The sequence below is a fragment of the Dacryopinax primogenitus genome (assembly GCF_000292625.1).
Source record: "Dacryopinax primogenitus strain DJM-731 SS1 chromosome Unknown DACRYscaffold_4, whole genome shotgun sequence".
NCBI classification, from domain to species: Eukaryota; Fungi; Basidiomycota; class Dacrymycetes; order Dacrymycetales; family Dacrymycetaceae; genus Dacryopinax; species Dacryopinax primogenitus.
In genome coordinates this window covers 1,266,218-1,294,059 of record NW_024467201.1, presented here as the reverse complement: position 1 = coordinate 1,294,059, position 27,842 = coordinate 1,266,218, and the positions used below count along the sequence as shown (strand labels likewise).

Genomic DNA, 27,842 nt, shown 5'->3' with positions numbered 1-27,842 from the left:
GCCCAATGATGTCGCCCTCGAGATGCTTCTCTAGCGGTGTTCTGTTCTCGGGACCCAACCCGTATCCCGGCTAGCTCATGCAGACACGATCGACCTGCAGCTGAATATTTCTCCGGTCTAAAGTACATGGTATCGCCGACCCAAGCATGGGACGTTGACCTTCGACCGCTCTCTGGCAAAAATTACTCGCCGCTGTGTTTGTGGCACCGGATTGTATTGACGGTTAGAAGACGACGGGGCAAGCAGATACCGGAGAAAATACTAGAACGCGATGAAAGTATATATGGCCTGTGTCTTAGATGCTGTTAGTATAACACCTCAACGACATACCCAGAAGTCGATCACCCCAATTTGCAAGGTGAGATTTACGTTATAATTCAGCGTCAGCATGATGTCGAGTATCACTCAGGCATATATACCATTGTTTTCGACATGATTCACCGCGGAGAAGAGCAGATCCTACTGCAGGACGCACCCCTCACTATACCAGGAACTTTGCACACCATAGGTGTGCGAGGCGGCCATTGTAAGTACCAGTGTTCTGAGTTTCGGACTTTTGGCGCTCACGTTTGACCAACTTGGTAGACATGAGATCGCCGAGTAACTCCAGTAGCTCAAGCTCTTCTACGTCATCTGCGTCGGCTGGTGTCGTGCTTGATCTCGCTCTTTCTCAGCTCCAACGATATGCCGCGACTTGCGACCTCGTCGCGCTGACCAACGCTATCCGCGACTTTCGAGCTCTCTCTGTCGGCCTTGGCCTTAACTCCGACGAACTTGCGGACCTCCAATCGGTGTTATGCGCCGCCCTCCGCCAGATGTACGAGCGCACTGGAGACCAAACTGCCCTAGCCGAGGCTGCAAGTATGGGCGAACTTTCTGTGCTGGTGGTCTACGATGCTTCTTCGTTTGGCGAGAGGGCAGTGACCTTCGCGCATGCTCTGTTTGCGCAGTTCTCTCTGACGGGGCAGGTGAACTACCTCAATCGTGCTGGGGCACTGCTGGATCACGCCCTCTTGGTCGTACAGGGAACCGAGATGTACGATATTGTTGCCACTTGCTTAGCCGAATGTCTTCGTGTTCGTTCGCTTGCACTGAACGATGGGGATGCCTTGATTCGCGCTTTGATGCTGTTCTCCTCCACAAGTGGACAAATGACCGACATCACGCTGGTGACCTATGCACTTTGCCTCCAACAACGGTATTATCGTTTTCGGGAGGACAGCGACCTAGCTCTTGCCATTGCCCTCTGCGAAGGGGCTTTGACCTCCACATCCCCTGGGCCTCTCGTCCGGGCAGCGGTGCTGACTGCAACCTCGGTGCTATACGCCACTCAAGTCGGCAACACCAACAACCAGGACGACTTAGGCCGCGCTATTGACTATGGCAGACAAGGTCTTACATTGGTGCACGATTTCGCGACCTGTTGGCCTAGGGTACAAGTCCCGCTTGCCCTAATGGAACTCCACCGTTACATGTGGCACGGAAATGCAGGGGAGCTCACAGGCGTTTTCTCCAACCTAGAAAAAGTACTGGCTGCCATACCGGAAAATGGGATCGAGCGAGCGTCTGCTTTGCATGTCGCCGCAGTGACATATCTGTATCGATTCGATGTCTGCGGACGCACGGTTGATCTCGACTCCATGGTTCATTTTGCCCGACAATGCGTATCATCGACCACTTTCCAACGAGTCCGATATCATGCAAGTCTCATGTTGCTGTCCGCTTCCGTTCGAATTCGTTATCGTTACCTTCACCGTGGGGAGGACCTTGCCGAATTTCTCGACCTGGCGAAGACAACGGTGAATAAGATGCCGGCTGGCTACCCTGCTTCTCAGGCCTCATGCATTGGGAATCTTGGAATAGCAGAGCATGCGGCTGACGTCGAGAACCGTGGTACGGCACTTCTTGATCGAGCAATAACAGACCTTCATCGATCGATCGACCTCCGGGCAGATGGGACCTGGGGAAAGTCAGAACTTTTCGAAGAATTTTTTGCGCTGGGAGAAGCCTATCTTGCTCGTGCCGAACAGACGAAAATGGTATCAGACTGGTCGAATGGGTTCCAAGCCTTCGAGCAATGCCTTCAATATTCAACTCGTAGACATACCCGACGAACAAGGGCCCTGGTTGCCCCTGCGATTGGGCAGCGCAAGCTTTTCCTGGCCACAGGCCAAGGGGACTTAGACGAATCCTTGCAGCTGCTCCGTGAAGCGCTGGAGTGTACCCCCTTAGGATTGCCGACACGGGCGAGAGTGCTGATTGAATATGGTCACACCTCCATGCTGCTTTATCGGCGAAATCCCCAGCAAGTCGATCATATGAAGAACGCCTGGAACGCATGGAGAACTGCCGCTCATGATTTTTTGAGCTACGTTCGGGATCGGTTTGACGCAGTGCGGCTTTGGGTCCAACTGGCTAGCGAACAGAAGGATTACAAAGACGCTGTCGACGCCTCAGCACAAGCTCTCTTAATTCTACCACGATTCCCATGGATTGGCATGGACCACGAGGCTAGGATTAAGGAATTAAAAGCTGCGACACTCAAGATGGGGAATCAGGCAGCCAGCGCAGCCATCGAGCTTGGTGCGTGTGAAGAGGCAGTCGAGTTCCTTGACGACACACAAACCATATTCTGGACGCAGCTTCGCGCTTTGCGTGGGGAGTTTCACGAGCTGCAATTGGTCGCACCTGCCCTAGGAAAGGAGCTGGAAGAAGTCGGAAGAGCCATGGAGGTCTGTGAAACGGAACAGTCTCTGTCAGTTAAGGCAGCTTTGGACCGACGTCGCCGCTCTGTCGATCGGTGGGATTCTCTTGTCAGGGAAGTGCGGAAAGTCACAGGGATGGAACGCTTCCTGCTTCCTGCACGGTTTGGCTTGCTCCGGCAAGCGGCTTTCGAAGTTCCGATCGTGGTTCTTAACATCAGCCGTGAGCGGCCTTGCGATGCCCTTGTTATCACATATACACACCGAGTGCAGCATCTTCAACTTTCTGGTTTCACTATGGAGCTTGCGAAAGAAATGCATTCAATGCTTGTCAAAGCTGCTGGCGCCAAGTCTGATCGACCAGGTCGCATGATGCGGGAGAACGCGTGGGTCCAAGTGCTAGACCGATTGTGGCAGGTGTTCGGACAGCCCCTCGTCAACACGCTGGCCAGATTATTTCCCTCCGGCCCACCTTCTCGAATTCGTCTCTGCCCAATTGGCGTCGTCTCACTTCTTCCTTTGCATGCGGCCATGCCGCGCGGTACACAGCAGCGTGGATTTGCCGACCTTTTCTGCTGCTCGTATATTTCTTCTATCGCCACCCTTCTTAGGTCCCAGCGCTGCGATAACGACTACGGCATGCAAAGACTCCTGGCTGTCTCGGTGCCACTTATCCCCAATTATCCTCTGCTCGCACGTGCCAAGGATGAGAAACGGATTCTTCAGACACTTCATCTCCAGACACCGCCAACATTCATGGATGGTGCAGAGGCAACCATCGAGTCTGTCTGCAGCGCGATGACGAACTACGAATGGATCCATTTGGCTGTCCGTGGGGATGCCATCGCCCTAGATGCCATGAGCAGCGGTTTATACCTTCATGATGGTCCCTTGACCCTCTCCAGGATCGCCCAGCTTGGCCTTCACAAGACGAAGTTTGCCTTTCTTTCCGCCTGTCAATTTACACCCAGCTCGGCTGAAATTCCAGAAGAATGCCTGCCCCTTGCTGCAGGACTGCATTTTGCCGGAATTGATGGGCTTATCGCCACAATGGGCGAAGTCGTTGATAAGGTCAGTTGTGACACACCGATACTCTCCAACTGCCTCACTGACTTGATTGAAGGACGCCTCGGAAGTAGCACGCATGCTCTATGCATACATGACAAGTGAAAGACAGATTCCAAGTCACGAGGATGCGGCGGAAGGGCTGAAAAGGGCAATTACAAGCCTGAGACGTCAGAACGTTCCCATCTCTCGATGGGCGCCTTTCGTCCACGTTGGCTAAGTGCCTCACAACTAGGAAAGGCCCAAAATGTATGGGATGTTTTTTTATGAACATCATTAGACAATCATAGACAGTTTTGTGCCTTTTCGGCATGTGAATTTATTTTGTGACTCGAAATTTCGCCCAGGGTCTAGTCAAGCCAAGTCAGTTCGGTCGTGTGTACCTAGTCTGGATGCGCTATGCACCTCTGAGCCTTGCACGGCGCTTCTTCTCCACGACGACAATGGCACAGGCTAACCTAGCGAAGTACGACACGTGGTCACGTTTGCAGCTTATTGCACGGCTGAACGAGCTCGATATCCAGAAAGAGAAGGCCGAGAACGAGAAGGACTTGACGGCAAAAGCTCGAGAACTTCCCAGACCTTACGTGGTCTCCTCGAGGCCGAAACGGAAGATCGCCCTCAAGTTTTGCTATCATGGATGGGAATACTGCGGGCTGGAGAAGCAGAAGGGGTACACTCCGATACCGACGGTCGAGAGCGTGCTTGAATCTGCGCTGATTGCTACACGACTGATCGACCCTGTTGAAGGGTTCGAAGGGGCGGGATATGGCAAGAGTGGACGAACAGACAGAGGGGTCAGCGCAGCGGGCCAAGTGGTTAGCCTGTGGGTGCGGAGTATGGTTGCGGGTGGAGCGAATGATGGGGAGAGGAAGGAGGCGGAGGAAGTGAACCTCGCTCTGGACGATGAGGAGGTGGACGACTCTTTCGAACCATTGACCGAAAGCATGGAATTGGTATCCCAACTACTGGCTGAACAAGATACGCCTGAAGTGCTCGTCGACGATACGCAGCACCTATTGCCAACAGAAGGAGAGATCCCATATGCGCGTGTGCTCAATCGTGTCCTCCCTCCCTCCATCCGTGTCCTCGCCTGGTCACCAGTTCATTCCGACTTCGAAGCGCGCTTCTCCTGCATAGGTCGACATTACAAGTACTTCTTTCGTCTTCACCCTGGCCTCGACCTCTCGCGAATGCGAGACGCTGCCGCGCGGATGAAGGGCACTCATGACTGGCGCAACTTCTGCCGGCTCGACGGGAGCAAGGGCGACGTGCGCTATGTCCGTACGATCGAGGACGTGACGCTCGAACCTGTAGCAAAGGACGAAGGTGGGTTCCCGTCTGGGGATCCATCTCGAAGTCGGCTCACAGACCCTACGCTCTACGTGCTCAACGTGCAAGGACACGGGTTCCTCTGGCATCAGATACGACACATTGCTGCTGTCCTGTTCTTAGTCGGGCAAGGGCTAGAGCACCCAAGCGTCGTCACTTCCATGCTCAACACAGACCAGTCGAACCCGTTGCCGCCATTCCGAGAGGACGAGCCGTTACCCGAAATCGTCGAGGGCAAGCCGAACTACGAGATGGCAGATGCGCTCCCGCTCGTTCTGTGGGACTGCCGGTACAGCGACGAAGATCTTAACTGGATACCGGACGAGCCCGGATACTCACAGGGCTTTGTACAGTCGTTGGAGACGACGTACACTCAGTCCCTTATGCAAAGCACGATCCTTTCCTACTTTACGCGTGCTGCTGAGCTCAGACCCCCACCCGTGTCTGCAAGTGCGGGAGAGTTTGGAAGGAGAGATTGCGTGCTGCTGGATATGGGAGCGGGAAGGTTCAAGGTGAACATCAAGTACAAGCCGCTTCTCAAGCGAGAGAGAGGGAGTACACCAGATGAAGTGCTGAGGAGATGGAGGGAAGGGAAAGGCGGACGAAGGGCGGAGAAGAGGGCGGCTCGGGCTGAGCAGGATGAGATGAGAGAAACAGGCGATGGGGATGAATAGGTGTATATTGTACATTCGGTAATCTAGTAATAATGTATCAACCAGTAATCCATAGACACATTGCAAGCAGCCTTACCTGTCATCATCTATCCCACGTATCCAGAGGAACGTAGCCAAAGCGCACTCAGAGCTCATCTCTCTTCACCCTCTGGCGCAGCACCTGCTCTTCCACAGCAGTAACGCCCTCCATACCCTTAATCTTCCCCATCACCTCCTTCCGCCCTTCCTCTCCCAGAGCATCCCATTCCACCCTAGGCATCTCATACAGCTGCACATCCTTAAGCGCCCCCACCTGGCCTACGTGTTCGAGTGCCACTTCCCGCGAAGCGAGGTGCACGGGCAGCGGCCCGCTGAGGGCGTGCGAAGGGTTGTGCGTGATGGCGAGGTAGACGTTGGCGCTGTGATCTAGCGTTGGCGGGTGAGGCTGGGACTGGGACTGGGACATCGTGCTGTGTACGAAAGCTACGAGGGCGAGTAGGAAGAGTGTTGCAGATGGTCGCATCACTTCAAGGTGTGCACGTCATACAATTGGGGTCCACGTCGTTTATCACAATCGCAACCAAGCACTCGAGCAAGCACCTCTATGAATAAATACAAAACTAACAGAGTCATGAACCAAGTGAACGAGGCCGAAATGGGCCCATTATCCCATGCACAATTTCTAAACCGAACCGACTCGACTCGACTCATCTCTTCCATTTCCTCTCCTTCGACTTCCTCCTAATCGCGTCCCACCAATACCACACCAGGGCCATCACAAACGTCAGCAGCAGGATCATTCCCAAGAACACAAACCCAAAGATCTCGAACCCCCCATCAGGTAGGTTAGTAGGCACTGTAACATTCATCGAGAACAGGCCGATCCAGACTTGGATCGTGAGGATGGAGATACTGATAAGGGAGAGGATGAGGAGACGTTTGTCCATCCCGTTCTTGGCGTTCTCGAAGGCGACTTTGAGCTGGGAGAGATAGCCGGGATGGAGCTGCGAGAGGGTGCCGTCACAATATGCGAGCGCTTGCTGCATGCCAATTATGTGGTCTACACTTATTAGTCCAGGTATGAGCAAAAGAAACGTACGGCACCTACCTTCCACATCGTCCAAGTAAACTCCCACATCCCCCTTCACCCCCTTCACCCCTGCAAACCGTCTTCGCAAACTGCTGAGCACAACAGGCTTATGCACCAACAGCCTCGAGATACTCGTCACCATCCTCCGCGCACTGGCGATCCGGTAGAGCGTGACCACGCGCGGATGAGGCGGCTTAGGCCGCGGAGGGTCGATACTCATCACGCGCTTGAGTGCCCGATGAGGGAGCAGGCTGACCAGGACGCCATAGGCCGCGCGGGGGGAGGGGAAGTTATGCCTGACAGGCCGGGACAGAACGTGGGAGTGCAGACGCTCCATCTCTTGTTCTTGGGCGACGCGGTACGCGACTTGGAGATCGATGGCCCGGTTTGTTTTCTCCACCATGTCGACCATCTCGATATCTTCCTGGTCCTGGTCCTGGTCCTGGTCATGTTCAGGCCGTCTCTTACGACTGGAATCTCCGCTCCCGCTCCCACTCCCAGTCTCAGCCCGCGCGCCAGGCTCAGTCTTCACAGGACTATTCTCAAACGGCGTCAAGCTCGCGCTCTTCGGTTCCCCGTCCCTGCCCCCTGCCCCACGCCCACGTATGCCCTCCTCCCCAGTCCCCTCAAACCCCCTCTCAAACCCGTGCTTCACATACGCCGCCGCAGCAGCCGCGCTCGTCCCCTGCAGTCGTTTCGCCCCACCCGCTCCCGCTCTCAAGGTTGACTTGGCGAACTGGAAACTCTGGATAAGCGACGCGAGCCTGTCTGTCTCCCTCTCGAGGCGCTTTATGATAGGCAAGTAGGCGTCGACGATCGAATCTACCAGTCCGTGTGCAATCCAGTCTGTCCCACGATCAGCCGTACATCCTTCGATCCAAGCACGCATGACTCTAGCAAGCGAGAGCCAGCAATGGAGGGAGGGAGGGACTCACCAGCAAGGATAGGGAACATCTTTTCCAGCCTGAGCGCTCGTTCCCTCACGGCCCGTAGATGTTTTTCCAAATCATGAAAATGAAACGTCACGATCCCATCTGCGAAGACGACCATATAAACCTGCACGCCCTCGATCTTGCTCGGCCCTAGATCTCCTAGATCAACCCCTTCCCAGCGGCCTTCGGCAGTGAGGTCACTCGCGTTGCTCGCGATTGAAAACGTGTCCGGATCGACTGTTTTGGAGTAAGGCATGTCCGGTTCTTCCTCCCTCGAGGGGAGAGCGGAGAAAGTGACAAAGTAGTATCCGAGCCGGGGGTAGAGGTCCAGCTTTTCACGAGGGTCTTGAAAGAGGATGTCTTCGAGCGTGAGAGGGTGGAGGTGCAGCACTTTCCCTAGCGCGCGCATGTCGGATGGCGTGGGGGAGGCGACGTCCAGCCACCAGGCGGAGCGTTCTTCGATCTGCGGGGCACGGGAGTGCCCAGAGGGTGCAGAGGGGAGAGCGAGTGGTTGGTGTCCGTGCCCTGGCTGTGGATGGTGAGCCTGGGGATGGGGATGGAACCCGCTCTGCCCTAGAGGGGAACCGAGCGGTGTTGACCGGACGCTATCCTCCCCGTTACGCGAAAAGGCGAGGTTCTGATGCAGCGTATTAAGCAAGCTGAGGTTCACCCCCGAGCCGAGTGGCGAGCCCAGCTCAGACCGGAGCAACGCAGCGGGCGTCATGGGTTGCGTCGCATAGGCGAAGGACAGCGTGTTAGGCGAAGGCGTAGGGATGGGGGTAGGAGTGCTATTCCCCGAGCCGGGGGTAAGCGTCCCCGCCACAGGAGACTTTCCCTTCCCTCCTGGAGCAGGGTAACCAAGTATGAACCCCACTCCAGGCTCCGGAGTCCCCAGCGCATCCTCCTCCCTCAACCGGCTCTTCTCCCTCCTCCTCCTCTTCCTCTTCTCCTCCCCCTGCCCCCCTTCCCCAGGTGCACGCCTATGATGCTTCCTATGTCTCCCCCTCCTCATCAGCTCAGGCTCCAACCGCCCCAGCACGACCTGCAGATCCCCACTCCTGACGAACCTCTCCTCCTTTGACGAAAGCACATTTTCGCTATCCTCCGGTAACAGCAGCTGGAACAGCCTCTCCGTCCTCGGGGGCGCCCTATACGTAGGGTAGGAGATCAGGCTGCTGCGGGAAGAGCTCGCTTCCGACGAAGTAGAATGCGCGTGCCTTGCCCATCTAGCAATCGCGCGCTCGACGAGGTTCGCCAACCCTTGGATCGGGCCCCAGCCAGTACTGCTGCTGCTCGTCGACGTCCCCGACGTGGCGCTCACCGTGCTGGCAATCGTATTCCTGCGCTTGATGCTCACGCCCCGGGAGTAAGGGGGGTAGGCAGCGGGGGTGATGTGGATCGTTGGCGGAGCGGGGGGACGGTCGGCTTTGAGCGTCAGGGGGGAGGGGAGGGGGAAGGGCATACGAGGTGTATGCTCGGGGATGTGAGGGGTCTGATGCTGATGCGGATGCTGGAGCATGTCCCTCCGCTCTACGTGGTCGTCTTCCCTCTCAGGCTCGAAATGCAGCCTTGGAGAACGAGAGTCCTCATACTGAAGCCGGGGAGTACGCGGATCGTCCAGCTCGTAATACACTGGGGACCTAGGTTCCGGGTGCCCTGCACCTATCCAGGGTGTACCAGGTGGACTGGGGTTACGGTAGATGTCTTCCTGCTGCTCCTGCGGGTTGTCGGTTGGGTGGGATGGGTCGGGCAGCTCGAAGTAGGCGAAAGATGGAGGACGGGAGGTGGAGGAGGTGGGTGAGGCTGGGGCGAGGTTGGGAGGGGTACTGCTGGGATGGAGGGTATGTTGTTGTAGTTGGGACATGATTGCTGCTTTAGTCCTAGTTATCGTTCTATTACGTCTTCTCCTTCTCCTTCTTCTTGTGATCAGTATTGCACCTCTACGGCTGGAGATACAAGTCCTTGTCGTCTACGCAATGACAAGCCAATACGATGCGCACTGTGCCATGTGCGTGTTGTGCCAGTGATGCAGTTGTGGGAGAGATGAACGTCGACTGTGAGGGGACAACCATCCAGCTGCTGTTGTTGCTGCTGTTGTGCTTGATGGTGATGGTAAGAGAGAGAGAGAGGAGAGATGAGAGAGTGTACGTTGGAAAGAACAAATTGCGGCGATTGATCCCGTGCTGACGTAAGGAATACGAAAGGAAGAGGAAAGTGCACAGCCAAATATAGAAATCGTCGCACTCAAAAAGTTATCGGCACTTTCCGGACGGAAAAAGTCAGAATTCCGCTACGTCGAATGTACACTCATTATATCATCTATTCATTACTCATCATCATTATCGTGTCATCGTGTCATCATATCATGTCCATCAATCCCCATTTAGGCGCTCATCCCATCAATGTATCAAAAGATGCTACGTACTCTTAACTACAACAATCGCATAACAATGATACTCGCATTACATAACATCCGCCAACTGAGTCTTCGGCGTCGCCTTCTTATACGCCTTATTCTCCAGTCGATGCTTCGTCCCCTGCTCATAAGCGTAAGCCAAGCCCAACAAGCCCGCGTCCTCCCACTGTCTCCCCAAAAAGCTCAGTCCAAAAGGAATGCCCGGCGCAGGGAAAAACTGCGTGCCATTATGAATCGCCGTCGCGTTCACTGTATCTGGGTAATAGGACAGCGGGACGTTGATGATCGGGCATCCGGCGATCGTCGCTATCGTCGTCGTACGCCCTTCGGAGGGGAGGACGATCGCGTCGCACCCGTATTTGTCTAGCGTAGCGTGGATACCCGCCGTGCGCCCAATATAGTAGTCAAGCCAGACGTCAGCTAGGTAGGTACTGTTATCCTGCCCATTGGTGGCGTTTGCGGTCAGCCAGCTCGCTTGGTTGTTTTGTAGCTGGGGGAGCTCCAGGTCTGCATGCGCGATGTTGAACTCTATCAGGTCGGAAAGGTCGTGTACCCCCGTAGGGATATCCAGGAGCTCCGAGAGGTAGTTCTTGATATCCACCTTAAAGTCCGTAGCAAACACCAGGCCGGTGGAGACGTTCGCCGGGTAAAGGCCGGAGAGGACAGAAGGCATATCAGCAGGGTCGACGATCGTCGCTCCCAAACCCGCGATCTCCAAGAGGGACTTGTTGAACGCGACTCCGATGCTGGGATCGTTGTGCGTTACGTTGTCCTGGTTAAACACCTGCCGCGGGACACAGATGCGTTTCCCTTCCAGCGCGTGCTCGTCTAGGTAGTACGTGTACCGGGGTACGACGTCCGGCTGAGCGAGGGTGTAGTTATCTCTATAGTCAGGGCCGGAGATGATCTCGAGTACGAGGGCGGAGTCGGCAGCCCAGCGCGTGATGGGCCCGACGGTATCCTGATGTTCTGACAATGGCACTACTCCAGCACGGGAGACCCAGCCGAGCGTGGGTCGGATGCCGAAGACGTTCTGCCTGTCTGAAGGGCAGATTACGGATCCCCCCGTATCCGAGCCGAGGGTGACGGCAGCAAGGCCGACCGCGGCGGCTACTGCAGAGCCGGATGAGGAGCCCCAGGTGTCGCCCTTCGGGTAGTAGGGGTTTGAGGTCTGCCCACCGCGGGCACTGGACTCCCTCAGCATCGTCATCACTTTGTAAAGGAAACACGTACGACCACCCGTTGCTGATCCCACTTCCGCGATAATATGCCCACTCACTTAGGTTCGCCTTGCCTAGGATGATCGCTCCCGCCGCGCGGAGCTTCTTGACGACGTGCGCGTCGCGCGGCACGATACTCCCCAGGAGAGCGTACGACCCTGCCGTGGTGTTCATCTTGTCTGCTGTGCCGATGTTGTCCTTTACGAGCACGGGGATCCCGTGCAGCGGACCCCAGATAATCCCCGCTGCGCGGTCTTTGTCCAGTTGCCTGTTCTACCGCTCAATTGTAGTCAAATAGTGTATGATGCAGACGTACGCAGCGATCTCCAACGCATCAGGGTTAGTCTCTATAACCGCATGAAGCTCCTCGTTGACCTCCCCAATCCTGGCCAAGTAGGCCTTGACAAGGTCCACAGCGGTAAAGCAGCCAGCCTCCATCCCGTTCGAGAGCTCTTTCACGCTCGCGTCGTACAGGTCCGGGAGGACGCAGTGGCGCGGAATATGCCGCTTTGGCTGGGCGGCGAGGGTGGCTGTCGCCCCGAGCAACAGAGAGAGAATGGGAAGGATACGCATGGTTTTGTGATTGTGGGAGGGTAGGGGCTGCGAGTTGCTCGAGCGCCTGCCGCCTTGTGTGTAGGAAGGGGATTTATATACCCTCTGAGGGGTTCGAATCCCATCTCAGAATTAGACTTCCTTCCTGAACATTTAGGGCACGTCTGCGCCTTCTCATCCCCGTCCTTCGTCCAACAGACCAATAAGCGCCTTGCCTTCATGCCGTGCACATCATTAACGAATAACCTTGCATGCCAAGATCTTCAGGCTGGATCATAACACCCCCCAGGTGGGAACAGTGGAGGCCAGTCAGAGGGGATTGGACCTAGATAAGCAGATGCAGATGGAGGCCGAGCCATGTTAAGTCTAGGGATTGTGTAGGAACTGAATTGACGGTGTTGGGTTGGGCGAGAAGTAGAGTTGGGGCTTGTCTTGCTTGTTGGTGGTGGATGGAGGGAAGGAGCAGGGAATTGACAGGATGGGAGAGTGCGAGAGATAAGTACTAGTGGGCAGATAGAAGTTCGGACCGCACCCACAGCGGATGCCGAGCTGATGCTTATGACAGTTCATAAGCTCCTCGAGTCACGCAGACACCATTGTCTCCAGTCCCACAGCAGAAAGAGTCATGACCAGATGAGGCAGCAGATATCCAGGCTCTATTAGCAAGCTTAGGAGAAAAGTCGAAGATAAGCAGCGGACAACATCATCAACTGCCAAGATCATCAGCAAGCCGAGATGCCGATCTCACGTCATCTTAACAATGTAAGGGACCCGGTCGGAGCCGAGGTAATGCCGGTGTAATGTGCGGCGCGTGTTGTTTGGGTCAACGTCGACCCGTGACGGGCGGCTCCGATGTGTTTAATTAACACCTCTCCCACGGACATCCACAACCCACACAAGTCAAATAAGGGCAACAATTGTAGAGGGGAAAAAGAGATGACTAGTCTGACGCCTAACAAGCTGCCTGCGTACACCTCAGGCGCACCGCTCACCCGTGTACGCTCACCAGAGGCACCCCTCCAGAACCCATTGGGCGCGCAAGCCACCACCACCCAGGTACCTAGCGGCGCATGGCTCTTTGCCCTCTACATGACTTCGGAGGACTCGTTCAACGGGTCGAGGGCAGCGCAGGGAAAGTCTCAACGTCCGCTCTTGGTGCTCCTCCATGGTTATCCCCAGAATCACAAGATGTGGTACTCCTTCGCAAAGCACTTTCGCGATTGGGACATCTTGATCCCCGATCTCCCTGGGTATGGCCACAGCACGAAAGAGCCCTCGGCGGACGGGTCAAGCCTCTCCCATTCAAAGCGGGAGATGGCGCAGGACCTCGCGCACCTGATCTACGAGCTACACCCGCCCTGTGCAGAAGGCACCAAAGTCATCGTCTACGGGCATGACCGGGGTGCGCGGCTGGCATACCGTATGGCCCTCGATTTCCCGCAACTTGTGTGCGGACTCGGAGTACTCGATATTGTTCCTACCGCCCATGTGTGGGAGAGCATGTCCCTAGAGAATAACCTCCACGCAGCGACGAGGAGAAGCTATCACTGGATCTTCCTCTCCGCGCCGCATCCGATCCCGGAGATGCTGATCGAAGGCCGCCCGACAGCCTACATGCACGCGACGATCAAGAGCTGGATGGGGAGGACGGAGCGGGAAAAAGAGGGCGGGGGCGTGCACCAGAAATGGGTGAGCGATAGCGTGCAGCCGTACTGCGGTCCAGGGGGGATGCGCGCCATCCGCGGGGCATGTGAAGATGTACGTTTTCTTTTCCCAGAAGCTGGCTAAGGCTTACTTTAGCAGTATCGGGCCGGAGCGACACATGATCTGGAAAACGACCTGCCTTTGCTGGAATACACGCAAGCGCTCGCCCTCCTCCCCCCTGGAGCGGAAAAGCCCCCCGCACCATTCCACATTCCGATCCTCTCGCTCTCCTCGCTGCACTTACATCGGTCGATGGACGTCGCGGGCATCTGGAGCGCCCTGGGGGAAGAGAGCAAGGTGCGCCATGTGAGTGTGGGCGATGAGGGCACGGGCCACTTTTTGGTGAACGAGAGGGAGGAAGAGTGTGTGAGTGTCACGAGGGAATGGTTGGCTTTATGGTGGCCTTAGGCGAGGGTTGATGGGAATTGGACTCGGGAACTGGGAATTGGGAATTGGGAATCGGGGATTGGGCTACTGGAACAAAGCTGGATGTACGAATAGGAACACTCTCAATCCACCCGTCACGTGTTGTCCTTTGCAATTGGAGCAAGAAAGATCAATAGATTACACCGCCCAAGGGCCAAGGCAGATCATACAACGTATCCGTATCCGGTCACTCCCCCGAGGCATTACTGGGGAGAAGACAGGGAGGAACAAGAATGCTAGAACGCGTACACTGAGGGATGGAGAAGGGATGGAGAGACGTGAGGGGAGCCCGGGATAGCACGGTTCCCAATAGGAAATTGACACACAGAGACAGAGTGAGAAAAAGGGACCGATACATCAACCATAGAGAGGCCAGCCAACTCCAACTCCAACTCCGACTCCAACTCCCGAGCCCAGCAGGCCCGCGCTGCACGCTCATCTCCTCCCCTCCAGCTCCACTCTCATATTCCAAAGCTCGTTAACCTGTACAAGCCTCTGGTTCAGCTGGCGCAGGAGGTCCTGCGCCTGGGAAGAGGAGCTGAGGTTTACAGCTTGGGAGAGGAGGGAGAGGTCTGATGCTGAGGTTGATGCTGAGGGTGGTGCTGATGCTGAGGGTGTTGCTGATGCTTGGTCTGCAGCTGGGGCTGGGGCGGGGGCGGGGCGGGTGGGGGGAAGGGGAGGGCTAGCGGCTGCGGTGGTTACGGCGACGGCGACGATAGAACGACCCGTGAGAGTAACAGGTTGGGCTCGCCCCTGCGCCTGAGCGTCTAACGCATCTAACGCATCGGGCAAAAGCGTCCTCATGGACCTATTGAGGGTTTCGTCCACCACGTTCGGCCCTATCCTATTCCCGTCCACGATCTCCCCCTCTCTTGGTTGGCGTCCGATCCCCTTCCTCGGCAAGCTCTGGTCCTCCAGGATAGGGATGCCCACCCCCCCGCCCCCCCCGCCCCCTCCCGCCCCCACCCCCTCCAACCCTCCCAACCCCCATAGACCAAGCTCCCGACCCCTCTCCTCCCTCCTCTCCAACTCGCTCCCCACCCTCATACCCCACATCAACATCGCCCCTACCCTTTTTTTCATCTCCTGGCTCGTGATCCTTTTGGAGGGCCATTTGATCTTACATTTTAGTGAGAGGGAGGTGGCGAGTTCGTGGGCTGGAACGGGGGCGGGGGCGGGGAGGGTGGTAGTGGTGGTGGAGGAGGGTGGTGGGGCGGTTGGGGCGGCTGGTGCGGGGGGAGGTTGCGTACTGGGGGATGACGCCACCCCGACGCCGATCCCGACGCCAGCGCCAGCGCTGGTAGAAGCAGCAACGCCAGCACCAGGGGTAACAGCAACAGGAGTCCCACCCACACCTGGAGAATCGGGCGACTCCCCAGGTGTCACCACAGGTGAGATGTCCACATGTGCTCTCACGCCTGGGAAATGCTGGACAAGCGCTGGGAGGGAGAAGGCGTTGATCGGTACTGTGCCTGGTCTTCCTGTGCCCATCAGTCCTAGGCCTAGGCCTAGGGCGTTGCTGGTGTTGGAGTTAGTGTTGGAGTTGGTGTTGGCGTTGGCGGTGTTGAACGCGCTGTTGGCGCTCCGGCTCCCCCCTTGGGCGGAAGCAGGCCGGCTGCCAGGAGGGTTGGTAAACATGAAGCTCATATGACTTAGATGGTCTGGGATGTTCGACCCTACCGGGAAGACTGCCCCGGGGGAAGGAGGGTCCTTGGCTTTGTGATGCGCTGCGCGGGGACGTTTAGATGGGGTGGTGTTTGCTGTTGAGCGGGAGGGGCGGGAGCGGGACTGAGGTGCAGGGGGTGGGGTAGGCATCGTCCTGCGTAAAACGGTGTTAGTTGATGGTGTGGTGTGTGTGGAAGGGTGAGCGCGTACGCGGAAGCGACATCCTGATCATCTGCACGACGGCGTTTCTTCCCCCCTCGCCTATCGCCTTCCTCCTCCACGCTCGGAGGCAGAGGACCGAGCAGCCCACGCTCTTCAGCATCAAATGCCGCTGCGCTGCTGTTCATCGTCGCGCGCCGCTTTGGCTCGCGGGCCATGAGCGGGCTGTGTGGCTCTGGCTCTCTCGCGAGGGCGGGAGATGTCGCGTGTACAAGTGCGACACCGGACGAGGGCGCGCGTTTATGTTTCGCCGAACGGGTCAGTCGGCTGCTCGCCACAGTCCGTCAGTGAACATGCAGCGTGTGCGTGTGATGGGCGGACGTACCGGAAATCAGTGCCCCATAGTTCGGGCCTGCACAGCTCGCACCAATGGTGGAAGTTCTCCCCTTCGACCTCGCTCTGGTCTGTAAAGCCCATACAGGGGCCATGCTGCCACATCTTGCATATCTCGCATTGGATCTGGAACGCGTCGTCGTCTGTATGTGCGATATTACAGAGTCGGGGTCAGTGTGCGGGTACGCGTATGTAAGGGAGAGGGGGCGTACCGGTGTTCCCGCACCAGCAACGGGTTTCTCCGAGATCTTCGTCTTCCCCTTCTTCCTCTTCTACCTCAGCACCAGGGTCGACCTCAGGCAGGTCCTTTTCCTCGTTATCGTTCTCGTTGTCATTTTCAGCTTCGAGCTTGAGCTCCGCCTCCTCCTTCGAGGCAGCAGAGGGCGAGCGTTTCTTTTTCCTCGTGGTGGGGGAGAGTTCTGGCTCGTGCGAGTGGGAGTAGGAGTGGGAGCGGTCGGGACTGCGACTGTGGCTGGTTTTGCTGCGTGATGTGGGGCGTGCGTCGGGTGTGTCGGAGGAGGCTAGGGATGGGGGGTAGGGTGCGGTGGATGTTGGGGGACGGCGGGCTGATCGACGGGGGGGCATGGTGGGGAGGAGTGTGAGGAGGAGGAGATGGTGGTGGTTTGAGTAAGAGGTGTGAAATGGATGAGAGTGAAGTGAGAAAGGATGACAGGGGTGAGTGTGATGTATGCGGCGACGATGTTTGCTTGTTCACTTGCTTGCGTGTGTGCGTGCGTGTGATCCCCCTCCCACCAATCGCGTTCTTCCTTTTCCTGTCCAGTTGTACGAGTTCTGTCCAATCAGATTCACTCTCTTCTAGCTGTGATATCTCCTTGACTAGTCCTGGCGTTGAATACTTGAAGGGGTTAATGTAGGATGAGCAGTGACAACCAAGCGTGCGACTAACGTTGCCCTTGCTCCCTTTCCCCTCTTTTGCCCGCTCACCCATTTGCCGCTCGGTCGATTCACCCGGCTCGTGCGAAACACAGCCACACGGGATCACATGCCAAAATAAGCCATTATGTCAGCAACAGCTAGGGTTCATTGTGGCGAAGACGCATCAGGAGCATACACCCAGCACCAGCACTAGCACTAGTACTGTTCAACGCCCATGCCACCAAAGAGGAAACGAGCACCTTCCTCCCCTCTCTCTTCTCCTTCTGCTTCTCCTCCCCCTCACACAGAAGGAGGAGAGGCAGAAAACCCCAGTCCTGCGAAACGTCAGCGTCTGAGTCCGAAGAGCAGCCCGTTGACTGAGAGTCCTGTTGATGCGCCTTCTGTTCCCGTACCTGGAGCTACCGGGGAAGGAGAGGGAGAAGGGGAGGGGGAAGGAGTGGGAGTGGGAGAGGTAGGGGACGCAGAGGGGGGGATGACACTCGATCAGCAGCTTAGGGAACTTACGGAGTTGGGATTGGGACTGGATATGTCCACGTTGGGTATGCCGGGGATGGAGAGTCTTGCGGAGGCTGGGGTGGGGGTTGAGGATGCTGAAGGGGAGGGGGGGAGGGGGAAGATGAGGAAGAGGAAGAGGATGAGGATGAAGAGGAAGGTGAAGGGGAGGGAGAAGCTGAAGCTGAAGGTGAAGGGGAGGGAGAAGCTGAAGCTGAAGGCGAAGGTGAGGAAGGTGAGGGAGAGGAAGGGGAAGGTCCACAGGAAGGGGACGAGGAGCCTGACGAGCCTGTCGAGCCTGAACCTGACGACGAAGAAGACGGTTCCTCCTCCGAGTCAACAAACACCGTTGGCGACCTATCCGAAGACGAGCCCGACGTGCCCCTCTCCATGCATACCAATGCCCAGGGCCGCTCGACACTCGGGGGGAAAACACTAGCTCGTCAAACACCGCCGATCGACCTTCCTCTCGAGGGGAAGGCGGAACCAGGCGGAGACAGGGAAAGGAAGAAGAAGGAACGGGAGGCAGAGGAGCGCGCTGAGGCGGACGACCTTGATCTAGCGCTGGACGTGGAAGAGGGGGACGAGTCGGGTGAAGAACCCCTCGCGGCTGCTCTCCCGCTGGAAACGACGTTCCCCCGTACCCCGGCCGGGGGGAGCCCGAGTGTGCTGAGAACACCGGTCGTGGGGCATAAGAAGGCTGTGGGAGGGGCGGGGAAACGGTTGCCTGGAGGAGGAGGGAGTATGCTTGCTGGTGCTCAGGGAGGGGAGAGGGAGGAAGAGAAGGCTGCTAAAGTGCGCGTTCCCCATTCTCGTCATGACTGAAGTGCTTACTGAGCACCTACACCTACCCCCCTCGTAGCCGCAGCGTAAAACCCGCCCAGCAGTACTAGAAGAACAGATGTCCATCATCCGCTTCTTCCCCGTCCCCACGCTGCTCAAGCCACAAACGTCGATCCTCCTGACCGGGCTCAAAAATCTCTTCCAAAAACAACTGCCAAACATGCCCCCAGAGTACATCGCCAAGCTCGTCTTTGACCCCAATCATTGTGCGCTCGCGGTTGTCAAGAAAGGCTTGAGAGTCGTGGGAGGGATCACGTTTCGGTCGTTTGAGAAAAGGGGGTTTGCAGAGATCGTATTCTGCGCGGTGGACAGTGCGGAACAGAGCAAGGTGTGCTCTCTCCCTCAATATCGTACCTGTGTGCTCATCGCATGAAGGGGTACGGCGTGCATCTGATGAACCACCTGAAAGACTACTTGCGCCAAGCGATGCCCGGGATCAACCATTTCCTCACGTATGCGGATAATTACGCTGTGGGGTATTTCCGTAAGCAGGGGTTCACGAAGGAGATCACTCTCCCACGCGAGAGGTGGGCGGGGTATATCAAGGATTACGAAGGGGCGACGATCATGCAGGTGCGCTATTCTTTAGTCCCATGGGAGAGTTCGTGCTAATGCGGTTGCGTCGGTGCTTGTGGGAGCTAGTGCACGTTCCTCCCCCCGAAATTCAAGTATCTCGAGTTACACGACGCGCTCATCCGCCAACGGGACGATATCCGCGCTATAATCGCTGCCAACTCCACAGGCGGGAAGGTATACAAAGGCCTTCAGGTGTTCAAGGACCGCGAAGCGAGGGGTATCAAGCCCCCCGGGAAAGTTGTCAAGCTCGCTAAGGGGGAGGAGGAGGAGAAAGTCTGGCGGTTGGACGCAAAGGACGTTCCTGGTTTATGTGAGCCCCGCTTTTGCTCGTTTTTGCTGGGTTGGGAGAGCCTGACAGTACCCAGGCGAGACCGGGTGGACATATGAGCAGGACGCACTTGATAGGCACATGAAAGGTCCCCAGCATACGAAGATGAAACACCTGCTTCAAGATCTCCAGACACACAACGCCAGCTGGCCGTTCCTCCAGCCTGTGCCGAAAGACGAAGTGCCCGAGTACTACGACACGATCCCGCAGCCTGTTGACCTGTCCTCTATCGAGCACAAGCTTGACAACGCCCAGTATGCGGCGTTTAAGGACTTTTATGATGATGTCATATTGATGTTTGACAACTGCCGTGCGTTTAACCAGCTGGAGAGCGTGTATGTGAAGAATGCGAACAAGCTGCAGAAGTATTTTGAGGAGCAGATGGCTGAGAGAGGGTTTGAGGTTTAGGGAGGAGCGTGGGGTTGTAGACTATCGCTTGGGACATGGAGTGTATCTTACTTGTGCACTTGTAATATTTACCAGTTTTCCCACAGGAGCAAGTTGGGTGTATGCCGAGTTTCTCCGCCCGACCTCTCGGAGACACGCTTCCCGCGCCTCTTCCTCTAGAAAATTAGCTTCCGTCTCATTTCGGACCACCTAATTCTGGTGAGCTCGTCGTCTCCCTTCCCAAACTCGACGTTCCGCACTGTAATCCCTCTTCATTTTCCTTTCCTGTGAGTCCCTTCCCTTCCCTTCCCCGTCTACTGCCCCTCGGCGAGCTTAGCGTGAGTTGGGGGAAGGCGACGCCGATGGATGGGTTCCCGAGTTGGAGGATTGAGCTGACCCCTTGCTCATAGACTAACTAAAGATGGCTGATCGTGGAACTGGAACTGGCGCTGGAGGCGAAGGCAGGGGCAGGGGTGGATTTGGCCGTGGTGGGCGTGGGCGTGGTGGTCCCCGTGGCCGGGGCGGCAGGGGGCGTGGTGGACGCAAGGACGAGGAGAAGGAGTGGTGCGTTCCCTCTCTTTCATTCTCATTCTTCAGCGTCATACGGCAGATACTGATTGTTGGCTAGGGCGCCCGTTACCAAGCTGGGCCGTCTTGTGAAGGATGGGAAGATCAAGAGCATCGAGGAGATCTACCTGTACTCTCTGCCGATCAAGGAGTACCAGATTGTTGACATCTTCCTCCCCCGGCTCAAGGACGAAGTGATGAAGATCATGCCCGTGCAGAAGCAGACGCGTGCCGGTCAGCGCACCCGCTTCAAGGCGTTCGTCGCTATTGGCGACAGCGATGGGCACGTCGGGCTCGGTGTCAAGTGCGCAAAGGAAGTCGCCACCGCTATCCGTGGAGCCATCATCCTTGCCAAGCTCTCTGTCGTCCCTGTGCGGAGAGGGTACTGGGGTGCCCATCTCGGTGAACCCCATACCGTGCCTAGCAAGGTTTCTGGCAAGGTCGGCTCCGTCATGTGCCGTCTTATTCCCGCACCCCGTGGTACCGGTATCGTCGCTGCGCCTGCAAGCAAGCGCCTGCTCCAGCTCGCTGGTGTCCAGGATGTATACACGCAGTCCAAGGGTTCCACCGCCACGATGGGTAACTTCTTGAAAGCAACGTTCGCTGCTGTAAGTTGCTGTGTTGGTTTCTGATAGAGCCATCGCTAATTTATCTGGCAGATCACGAAGACGTACGCGTTTGTTACGCCGGATCTCTGGCCCGAGTCACAGCTTACGAAGACGCCGTTCGATATGCACTCTGCTCATCTGCAGCTCACTGCTAAGCGGGTTGGGTACTAGGCTTCTGTTTTCTCTTTGTTCTTGTGCATGTGTGTGGGCGAGGCGATTATGTAACCCCATGTTATATGTCGCTGTTCAAAATATGAGTGGCTGATTATTTCGGCATCCGGTGTTGTGCCCGTTGTTGAGCTACCGTCGTCGTGGGATAAACGTCGCTAAATTCCGCCATATCTGCCAGCGAGAATCTGAGTTTCTATAATTGGGGTTATGAGCGGACCATCTCCTCAAAGAAGGCTGCGCAGTCCGAAGTAGCGGCATCAAGGCCCAGATCCCATCTAACTTACTTTCCCATTTGGTGGCCCAGAACGCGCACGCGGTCGGGCGCGGGCAACCCATGAGCATCAGTGATTGGGCGCGTGTGGCCGAGCACAGCGGAGTGCGTCAGACAGCGGTAGACGACTTGGCGTTGTATCACCCCTCCTATGGTGAGAAAATTTGAGTGGGAAACCTACGGGTTGTTACATTAATGTTGTTGTTGCTGACCCCGCAAGAGGCCAAGGGGGGTTACAGTACTCCTGCTCGGTTCCCAAGCGCCATGCTGCGCCGGAATAGATCGCATGCGGTTGGCGGATGTTGGTGTCTGTGCATTCAATACATTTCAAGTCAAATAATAGAATGGGGTCGGCGGAGGGGGTGACCCCGGAATGGGAGCTATGTCTGGATCAGCGGAATTGCGGTTCGACAGATGAATGTATCTTTGGAAGCAAGGGAGATCGGAATGCTATGTTAGTTTATTGTATGAAACATTATGATTGGGCCAGAAGGGAAATAAGAAGAAATGGAAATTGAAATTGGAATGGAATGGGGATTAGAAAGGGACACTTGGCCTCGAAATAAACACCCGTCCGTTCCCTGTGAAGCCACACTGCACGGGTCCGTCCCCGGTCACACGGAAGCCAATAAGCACACGCTCACAAACAAGGGGTGCCCAACATAATTGCTCACTCATCCTCAACGTTCATCTAGTCAATTGCTCGACTTAAGTCAGCTTGCAACGTCCACGACGGCAAGGACATTCCCCCGACGCAGCATCCCCTGCTGGCCAGCTCGTTACCGCGCGACCGACGCGTCGCTCGTCTCTAGGCGGTGACCCAGCGCGTTCGACAGCCCAATTAAGCAGTCGACACAGATGGCGGCTATAGTGCATCAGGCATCTACCCTGGGCGACCCAAATGCAGCCATCAACCCAATGGGACAGCCGTGCTTCGGGTGCGGGAACGCGATCGATGCTGATCAGCATGGATTGGTTATAGCCCTCAGGTGGGTAGATATATGCGCTAGTTTGCGCCCAGTACTGATGTCGTCGTAAAGGGACTCGCTTTGGCATATGGACTGGTAAACATTATGGAATGGTAATAGGCGTGTACTGATGCTGGGATAGCTTTGTTTGCTCGACATGCAAGAAGAAAGTTCATGTACGTACGCATTTACGGCATGAATGCGCCTCCTGACACATCCAAAGCCAGAGATGACACTCCTGATCCTCGCGGACGGCTCGCCCGTCTGCATGGATTGCACTTACCAATGTTCTGCATGTGGTCTACCCATTCAAGACGAAGCAGTCATGACGGGTGACCTTACGTACCACTCGGCCTGCTTCAAGTGTCAGCAGTGCCAGAAGAAGATTGAAGACCTCGTATTTGCAAAGACGAACCATGGGATATATTGTATGCCTTGCCATAATGAGAAGGCGGCGAGAAGTAGGAGAGCGATGGAGAGGAGGAAGAGCAAGCGGAAAAAGGAGCGAACGGAAGGCGAGGTGCGTGACTGGATAAACAACAGGTTGCGGCGACATGCTGACGCGACGATACAGTCACCTGTGCCGCATCTCAGCAGGAAACCCAGTTCTGGACGGGAGGGTAGGGAAGGCAGAGAAACAACGGTACCGACTCCCACGTCTGCGGGAGGAGAAGGGATGAACGGCTTCCCAACTTCGTCCCCCACTGTTCGCGACCCGAATACAAGCGGGAGTACTATCCCTCCCGTGCCTTCTTCCCCCACGTCAACCCACTTCTACACTCCCAACACGACGCCGTTCATCGACTCGGCGACCGAGTTTGCCAGCGCAAAGCGACAGAGCTTTAGCGTGCAGCCAGGGCAGATGGAGGTGGAGCCCCTTCGTCCACGCAAGCCAAACCATCCTCCTCCACCCACACCTGCTCGGATCCCATCACCCGCAGTGCCACCGCTCGTGACAAGCTCGTGGGACGATCTGCGTGCCCCATCGCCAAAGCTGCCTTCACCTCTCCCGTCCCCGACCGGACTGGGTTTCAATGTCGCGCCAGGCGGTCGCTCGCTGCAACCTCCCTCCCACAGCGGAGGCATCGCTGCCCACCCTAACCGACGCTCAGCAATGATGAACGGCTTCCTCCTGTCCGACCCTAGCGACCTGCATCGCCGGAGCTTCGTTGCCGATAGGCCCTCGCCGCCACCGTCAAATCGTTCCCTTTCCCCCCAACCACCTTCCCATCGCAGCTCGCCCTCTCCTAATTCATATCATTCTGCAAATCCTTCTCCGGAAGGGGCGCGCAGCCCAAGTCCAAGCCTACTCCCACATGACGTACACTCCTTCCCTCCGACACAGATGCGTGGGCGCAGTCGTGAACCCAGTCCTGTGCGAGGTGCATCTGGAAAACCCAGAAAAAGCAGCCCGGATGTTCCTCCGACGCCACCTCCGAAGGAATGGAGAGGTCGCCAGGGCCAGGATGCGAATGGTGTTGTTGGCCTTGGGATGGGCATGGAGTTCGGGGATGACGTGATCGTCATTGATTCAGAGTCGAGAGAACCACCGGAAGGGGATTACCCAGCGGATCTGATCAGGTCAAGCATGGATGGTAGTGAGGACGCTGCGCGAAGAGCAGATGCCGTCCTCGATATTGCAGATTCGTTGCCTGCGCCTGAGGTCGAGGCGGACGGAGAAGACGATCAGTCAACCCTCGCTGCGCCCGCTCTACCGCCCATGCGGTTCTCCCTCTATGGCACAGACTTCAGTGACATCCTCAGTCGCGTAGCACACAGCGAGTCCGAGCGAAACCTTGCAGAACTTGCTGTTGTCGTTTCCCCGAGGTTGGCTGGTCTTCAAGTAGAGCCTTCGAGTGCCCCTCCAGGTCCGCGGAGCTTCGCAGACATGTGGCCTAGCGTGAGCAGGGACAGCGGGTCAACGGCGAGAGCCAGTAAAGACGTTACTCCCACCGGCCTTAGACATATCGTTACTTCTCCCTCGATGACGAGCATCGCCAGTGTGGACCGTGGGACTGCCTCAGCGCCCCCGGTTACGGGCTCGTTCCTCGACGGCTTGCCGCCCACGGTACGCAGTCCTAGTCCGCGCATTTCTCTCTCACACTCGGATGCATCGGCTGGCGAAGAAGATGACGTGCTCGGGCCGTTGTCTGCAAGGTCTCTCAACTCGAGTACCACGCCGGCCAGCGCATCGCCCGAGCCGGTCCTGAGCGCAGAATCTGTGTTGCAGAAAATGAGAGACGCGATCCGCGACGGGGAGAGGCAGGGGTATGTTGTGCTCGACATGGGTTCTGCGCTTGGTATGCTTGCCGCAATGGAGAGTATGACTGAGAAGTACACGGACCTCAAGTCGCAGTACGATGGGGTCAAGGTCAGTGATTTTTGTGGCGTGACGATCACTGCGGGATCTAACCTGACCGTTTACGTAGCGCAAGAGTCAACATTATGTCAAGGGCCTGAACGTTGCTGGGGCGGAGTATGACCGTGAACTCACTCACCGGCGGGAGGTCGAAGCCGAGGTCACTCGTTTGAGGGTGAAGGTATCGGACCAGGCCGTACGGTTGACCATGCTCGAGGCACCGGAGAGGGAGTCTATGCGTCTTACAGAACATGGCCGGGTATTGAAGGAACAAATGGACGACCTGCAGCGGAGGGTGAGCAAGCTCAAGGTTGAGAGGGATGTGACTATCGCAGAGGTTGAGGAACTTGCTGCCTCGAAGTCGTCAGTCTACTTCATCGCTGCTCCTTTTCTAAAGCTGACTGTATGCAGTACTGCATCCAATCTGGAGCCTCCTAGCCAATTACATGGGGATGCGCTGTCGCTGCGCGCAAGCCACTCCCTAAGTCAACGACTCGAGGAGGTCAAAGCTGATTATGCGAAAGATCTCGAGGCTTTGCAGCAGCAACGCGAACGGCTTGCTCGTGAAGTCCAGGAACTGCGAGATGCGCGCCAGCAATACCGTGACGAGACTGCAATGTTACAGACTAGAAATGATGAGCTCAGCGCGCTGCTTGAGCAGGTGCTTGCGCAGTCCGACATTAGGCCCGCACCCACGTCATCACCACTCCAGAGAAAACCCTCTCGTGCTACCCCACCTTCCGCATTAGTCAGTCCACCTGGCTCTCGGATGCGAAGAGCGGACGAAAGTCTAGCTAGCGTCACAACAGCTTCGACCTCCACTAACTTGACGGGCTCGTTACTGGGTCAGGAGGATCGCGACGAGTCGCAACGGTTTGTCAAGATCGAGAAGGCTGAACTGCATACTCAGGAGCAGCCATTGACAGCGACCACAGCGAGAAGGTTCCGCTGGTACAACAAGTCTTCAAGCAATGCCAACGTCTTGTCAACTGCGAAAGCTCCAGCGTCTTCCTCAACAACCCCAGCCCCACCACTGCCAAATGGTCAGGAACGGCCGAATGCGCTGGCAGCTATGCATAACTTCCAGCAGCACAGCATACTGCGCTTGACACGCTGTGAGCATTGCGCCGAGAAGATGTGGGGTCTACACCTTCGCTGTATAGACTGCGGCATTGTCACACACGCTAGGTGTCAGATGCTGGTCAAGACTTCTTGTCGTCGCCCATCAATGGAAAAGACCTCGATGGAAGGCACGGTGTTCGGGCGGGATCTTATTGAGCAAGCCCGTGCTGATTCACGGGATACTCCACGTATGGTGCCCATGATCGTCGAAAAATGTATCGAGGCGCTCGAAGAGCGAGGGATGGACTACGAGGGTATCTACCGGAAGACTGGTGGTAGCTCGCAGTGCAAGAATATCACCCAGTTATTCGAGAAAGGGCCGTATGACGCCTTCGATCTGAACGACACGGAGGCGTACAACGATGTCTCGAGCATCACCTCGGTGCTCAAGACGTGGTTCCGCTCGTTACCGAACCCGCTGTTTACCCACGCCCTGCACGACAAGTTCGTCAGCGCAGGGGAGAATCCGGATCAGAACGCAAGAGGCAGCGCGTTGACGGCTTTGATCAAGCAGCTTCCGGCGGAACACTACGAGACGGTCAAGTTCCTCATGCTTCATCTTCATAGAGTTACGAATCTGGCCGAGGTCAACCGGATGAACTCGCAGAATCTTGGTGTGGTGTTTGGACGTGAGTCTTCAGTTCAATCCTGATCACATCCCAAGTTGACATGCACACAGCAACTCTGATGCGTTCGCAAGACCGCTCAAGAGAGTTCAGCGACATGTCAGGCGAGACCCAGACCGTAAGATGGCTAATAGAGAACGCGCCGGTCGTGTTCGCGGACCCGGAGATTTTCAGCTAACGACTTCCTCTACCTTAAGTATATCTCCTCCCTTTTATTCCCCGTTTCCCTTATTTCCCCTTCCTGTACCGCTGTACGGTTTCCGCGAGATACCTGGGCTGCATCATCATCCCGAGAAATCATACCCTTCTTTACTACCCCCTGCGTTCTTCTCTCTCTGTCACGGTCTTTATTATTGGTTGGAGGTTAGAGACTACCTTACCTTATACTCGCGTCAATATAACCCAGGTCGGACTGCTCATGCCTGTGCATCATGTTGTCCCCGTCCAGCCACGCACAAAGAGAAGAAAAGGATGGTTTTATTCAGCTTGCTCTATTTGAACAGCTCCATTGGGAAATATGCATGTTTATCCCTCGGCACCTCTTCCCCGGGTACCATACCCGTCCATTTCCTAACTCTGGGGGGTACAGGCGGGAGGTTCTTACCATCGAACAGCTTCGTCTTCTCGCTAAGCTCTTGGAGCGCCTCGGTCAAGTCGGGCAGCTTGTCGGGCAGAGGGACAGGAAGCTGGGAGAGCGTCGGATCGGCCGAGAGAGAGCTGGCGGCCGCTTCGGGCGCATGGAGCGCAGCGAGTGTGGGGGATTGGAGGAGGAGGGAAGTGAGTAGCGGTTGGGAGACGGTCGATACCTGTGGGTAGGCGCGGCGGAAATCGCGTTTATGATACTAGGGATAGACGGGAGTGTCAGCGTCAGCCTGGAGAAGTACTAGTGTCAGGGAAGGGTGGACGCACGGGGTTCTGAGCAGGATCAGAGGCCTGCGAAGCTGGAGTGGCGTATTTCTCTGGTCTGCTGCCGGGCTGTGGGTACCTGTTCACACTGGCTACTGGGAGACCGGAAGAGACGTTCGGGTTGATCACTACTGCGTCGCCTACACCAGACGGTCAGTGCGAGTCCTTGGAGGGAAGGGAGAGAGAAAGGCGTACGGAAACGTTTCCAGAAACCGTGGGGTGCGAGATGATACTTTGTGTGGTCTGCAAAGTGCTCGATGGCTTTCTTGGATGCCATCGTCGCACTGAGCTTGGTGCGCTTCAATGGAGTGAGCAAGGAGGAGACGGATAGGGAAGCAAGTAATGTGTGGCTGTGCTACATGCGCCACCCGGAGATGTTCTTTGTCTCATTACCGAACAATGAACGGACCCT

At 56.5% G+C, this 27,842-nt stretch overlaps 12 protein-coding genes across 12 annotated transcripts; 6 read left to right on the top strand and 6 right to left on the bottom strand.

Moving 5' to 3' along the window:
- Nucleotides 1–432: 432 nt before the first annotated feature.
- DACRYDRAFT_105474 (uncharacterized protein) lies at nucleotides 433–3,987 on the top strand (the record flags this gene model as incomplete). Its single annotated transcript, XM_040768092.1, has 3 exons — nucleotides 433–526; nucleotides 586–3,773; nucleotides 3,826–3,987. 3 exons carry the CDS (start codon nucleotides 433–435, stop codon nucleotides 3,985–3,987), a joined length of 3,444 nt encoding a protein of 1,147 aa, XP_040631309.1.
- Nucleotides 3,988–4,205: 218 nt separating this feature from the next.
- DACRYDRAFT_76864 (pseudouridine synthase) lies at nucleotides 4,206–5,773 on the top strand (the record flags this gene model as incomplete). The annotated part of the gene is made up of 2 exons (XM_040776229.1): nucleotides 4,206–5,096; nucleotides 5,139–5,773. The coding sequence occupies exons 1-2, from the start codon at nucleotides 4,211–4,213 to the stop codon at nucleotides 5,771–5,773; spliced, it is 1,521 nt and encodes a 506-aa protein (XP_040631308.1). The 5' UTR covers nucleotides 4,206–4,210.
- On the bottom strand, nucleotides 5,766–6,250 carry DACRYDRAFT_20953 (uncharacterized protein). The gene is made up of 2 exons (XM_040772163.1): nucleotides 5,850–6,250; nucleotides 5,766–5,796 (listed from the first exon to the last, which is right to left on the bottom strand). Exon 1 carries the CDS (start codon nucleotides 6,216–6,218, stop codon nucleotides 5,898–5,900), a length of 321 nt encoding a protein of 106 aa, XP_040631307.1. The 5' UTR covers nucleotides 6,219–6,250; the 3' UTR covers nucleotides 5,766–5,796; nucleotides 5,850–5,897.
- Nucleotides 6,251–6,359: 109 nt separating this feature from the next.
- DACRYDRAFT_20952 (uncharacterized protein) lies at nucleotides 6,360–8,892 on the bottom strand. Its single transcript, XM_040772162.1, has 3 exons — nucleotides 7,778–8,892; nucleotides 6,861–7,688; nucleotides 6,360–6,812 (listed from the first exon to the last, which is right to left on the bottom strand). Exons 1-3 carry the CDS (start codon nucleotides 8,496–8,498, stop codon nucleotides 6,460–6,462), a joined length of 1,902 nt encoding a protein of 633 aa, XP_040631306.1. The 5' UTR covers nucleotides 8,499–8,892; the 3' UTR covers nucleotides 6,360–6,459.
- Nucleotides 8,893–8,913: 21 nt separating this feature from the next.
- Nucleotides 8,914–9,490, bottom strand: DACRYDRAFT_20951 (uncharacterized protein; the record flags this gene model as incomplete). Its single annotated transcript, XM_040772161.1, has 1 exon — nucleotides 8,914–9,490. A coding segment is annotated over exon 1 (166 nt), but the record flags the coding sequence as incomplete, so codon positions are not given.
- Nucleotides 9,491–10,236: 746 nt separating this feature from the next.
- DACRYDRAFT_87616 (amidase signature enzyme) lies at nucleotides 10,237–11,983 on the bottom strand (the record flags this gene model as incomplete). The annotated part of the gene is made up of 3 exons (XM_040776821.1): nucleotides 10,237–11,377; nucleotides 11,424–11,678; nucleotides 11,727–11,983. The coding sequence occupies 3 exons, from the start codon at nucleotides 11,981–11,983 to the stop codon at nucleotides 10,237–10,239; spliced, it is 1,653 nt and encodes a 550-aa protein (XP_040631304.1).
- A 1,041-nt stretch (nucleotides 11,984–13,024) lies between these two features.
- Nucleotides 13,025–14,151, top strand: DACRYDRAFT_20950 (alpha/beta-hydrolase). Its single transcript, XM_040772160.1, has 2 exons — nucleotides 13,025–13,720; nucleotides 13,766–14,151. The coding sequence occupies exons 1-2, from the start codon at nucleotides 13,052–13,054 to the stop codon at nucleotides 14,072–14,074; spliced, it is 978 nt and encodes a 325-aa protein (XP_040631303.1). The 5' UTR covers nucleotides 13,025–13,051; the 3' UTR covers nucleotides 14,075–14,151.
- Nucleotides 14,152–14,527: 376 nt separating this feature from the next.
- On the bottom strand, nucleotides 14,528–17,029 carry DACRYDRAFT_114740 (uncharacterized protein; the record flags this gene model as incomplete). Its single annotated transcript, XM_040769867.1, has 4 exons — nucleotides 16,522–17,029; nucleotides 16,302–16,452; nucleotides 15,968–16,243; nucleotides 14,528–15,911 (listed from the first exon to the last, which is right to left on the bottom strand). Exons 1-4 carry the CDS (start codon nucleotides 16,892–16,894, stop codon nucleotides 14,528–14,530), a joined length of 2,184 nt encoding a protein of 727 aa, XP_040631302.1. The 5' UTR covers nucleotides 16,895–17,029.
- Nucleotides 17,030–17,842: 813 nt separating this feature from the next.
- On the top strand, nucleotides 17,843–19,853 carry DACRYDRAFT_76862 (uncharacterized protein; the record flags this gene model as incomplete). Its single annotated transcript, XM_040776228.1, has 5 exons — nucleotides 17,843–18,493; nucleotides 18,561–18,869; nucleotides 18,917–19,114; nucleotides 19,184–19,427; nucleotides 19,483–19,853. Exons 1-5 carry the CDS (start codon nucleotides 18,089–18,091, stop codon nucleotides 19,851–19,853), a joined length of 1,527 nt encoding a protein of 508 aa, XP_040631301.1. The 5' UTR covers nucleotides 17,843–18,088.
- A 211-nt stretch (nucleotides 19,854–20,064) lies between these two features.
- DACRYDRAFT_20949 (ribosomal protein S2) lies at nucleotides 20,065–21,281 on the top strand. The gene is made up of 4 exons (XM_040772159.1): nucleotides 20,065–20,119; nucleotides 20,243–20,396; nucleotides 20,461–21,007; nucleotides 21,059–21,281. The coding sequence occupies exons 2-4, from the start codon at nucleotides 20,254–20,256 to the stop codon at nucleotides 21,176–21,178; spliced, it is 810 nt and encodes a 269-aa protein (XP_040631300.1). The 5' UTR covers nucleotides 20,065–20,119; nucleotides 20,243–20,253; the 3' UTR covers nucleotides 21,179–21,281.
- Nucleotides 21,282–23,682: 2,401 nt separating this feature from the next.
- DACRYDRAFT_20948 (RhoGAP-domain-containing protein) lies at nucleotides 23,683–26,825 on the top strand. The gene is made up of 4 exons (XM_040772158.1): nucleotides 23,683–24,788; nucleotides 24,847–25,139; nucleotides 25,188–26,527; nucleotides 26,578–26,825. The coding sequence occupies exons 1-4, from the start codon at nucleotides 24,006–24,008 to the stop codon at nucleotides 26,700–26,702; spliced, it is 2,541 nt and encodes an 846-aa protein (XP_040631299.1). The 5' UTR covers nucleotides 23,683–24,005; the 3' UTR covers nucleotides 26,703–26,825.
- A 173-nt stretch (nucleotides 26,826–26,998) lies between these two features.
- DACRYDRAFT_114736 (NADH dehydrogenase) lies at nucleotides 26,999–27,713 on the bottom strand. Its single transcript, XM_040769866.1, has 3 exons — nucleotides 27,626–27,713; nucleotides 27,434–27,570; nucleotides 26,999–27,366 (listed from the first exon to the last, which is right to left on the bottom strand). Exons 1-3 carry the CDS (start codon nucleotides 27,705–27,707, stop codon nucleotides 27,016–27,018), a joined length of 570 nt encoding a protein of 189 aa, XP_040631298.1. The 5' UTR covers nucleotides 27,708–27,713; the 3' UTR covers nucleotides 26,999–27,015.
- Between the last annotated feature and the right edge of the window lie 129 nt (nucleotides 27,714–27,842).

Excerpts from the sequence above, each read along its gene's own strand:
- DACRYDRAFT_114736 (XM_040769866.1), bottom strand. The coding sequence starts at position 27,707 with ATGGCATCCAAGAAAGCCATCGAGCACTTTGCAGACCACACAAAGTAT. Across the intron at positions 27,571-27,625 it reads CGGTTTCTGGAAACGTTTCC|GCGACGCAGTAGTGATCAAC; the intron begins GTACGCCTTTCT and ends CGTCTGGTGTAG. Across the intron at positions 27,367-27,433 it reads CTGATCCTGCTCAGAACCCC|TATCATAAACGCGATTTCCG; the intron begins GTGCGTCCACCC and ends GTCTATCCCTAG.
- DACRYDRAFT_20950 (XM_040772160.1), top strand. The coding sequence starts at position 13,052 with ATGACTTCGGAGGACTCGTTCAACGGGTCGAGGGCAGCGCAGGGAAAG. Across the intron at positions 13,721-13,765 it reads TCCGCGGGGCATGTGAAGAT|TATCGGGCCGGAGCGACACA; the intron begins GTACGTTTTCTT and ends TTACTTTAGCAG.
- DACRYDRAFT_20948 (XM_040772158.1), top strand. The coding sequence starts at position 24,006 with ATGGATGGTAGTGAGGACGCTGCGCGAAGAGCAGATGCCGTCCTCGAT. Across the intron at positions 25,140-25,187 it reads GAACTTGCTGCCTCGAAGTC|TACTGCATCCAATCTGGAGC; the intron begins GTCAGTCTACTT and ends GACTGTATGCAG. Across the intron at positions 26,528-26,577 it reads TCTTGGTGTGGTGTTTGGAC|CAACTCTGATGCGTTCGCAA; the intron begins GTGAGTCTTCAG and ends ACATGCACACAG.
- DACRYDRAFT_20953 (XM_040772163.1), bottom strand. The coding sequence starts at position 6,218 with ATGTCCCAGTCCCAGTCCCAGCCTCACCCGCCAACGCTAGATCACAGC.
- DACRYDRAFT_20949 (XM_040772159.1), top strand. The coding sequence starts at position 20,254 with ATGGCTGATCGTGGAACTGGAACTGGCGCTGGAGGCGAAGGCAGGGGC. Across the intron at positions 20,397-20,460 it reads AAGGACGAGGAGAAGGAGTG|GGCGCCCGTTACCAAGCTGG; the intron begins GTGCGTTCCCTC and ends ATTGTTGGCTAG. Across the intron at positions 21,008-21,058 it reads TGAAAGCAACGTTCGCTGCT|ATCACGAAGACGTACGCGTT; the intron begins GTAAGTTGCTGT and ends TTTATCTGGCAG.
- DACRYDRAFT_20952 (XM_040772162.1), bottom strand. The coding sequence starts at position 8,498 with ATGACGCCCGCTGCGTTGCTCCGGTCTGAGCTGGGCTCGCCACTCGGC. Across the intron at positions 7,689-7,777 it reads GATGTTCCCTATCCTTGCTG|ACTGGATTGCACACGGACTG; the intron begins GTGAGTCCCTCC and ends ATCGTGGGACAG. Across the intron at positions 6,813-6,860 it reads TTACTTGGACGATGTGGAAG|ACCACATAATTGGCATGCAG; the intron begins GTAGGTGCCGTA and ends TAATAAGTGTAG.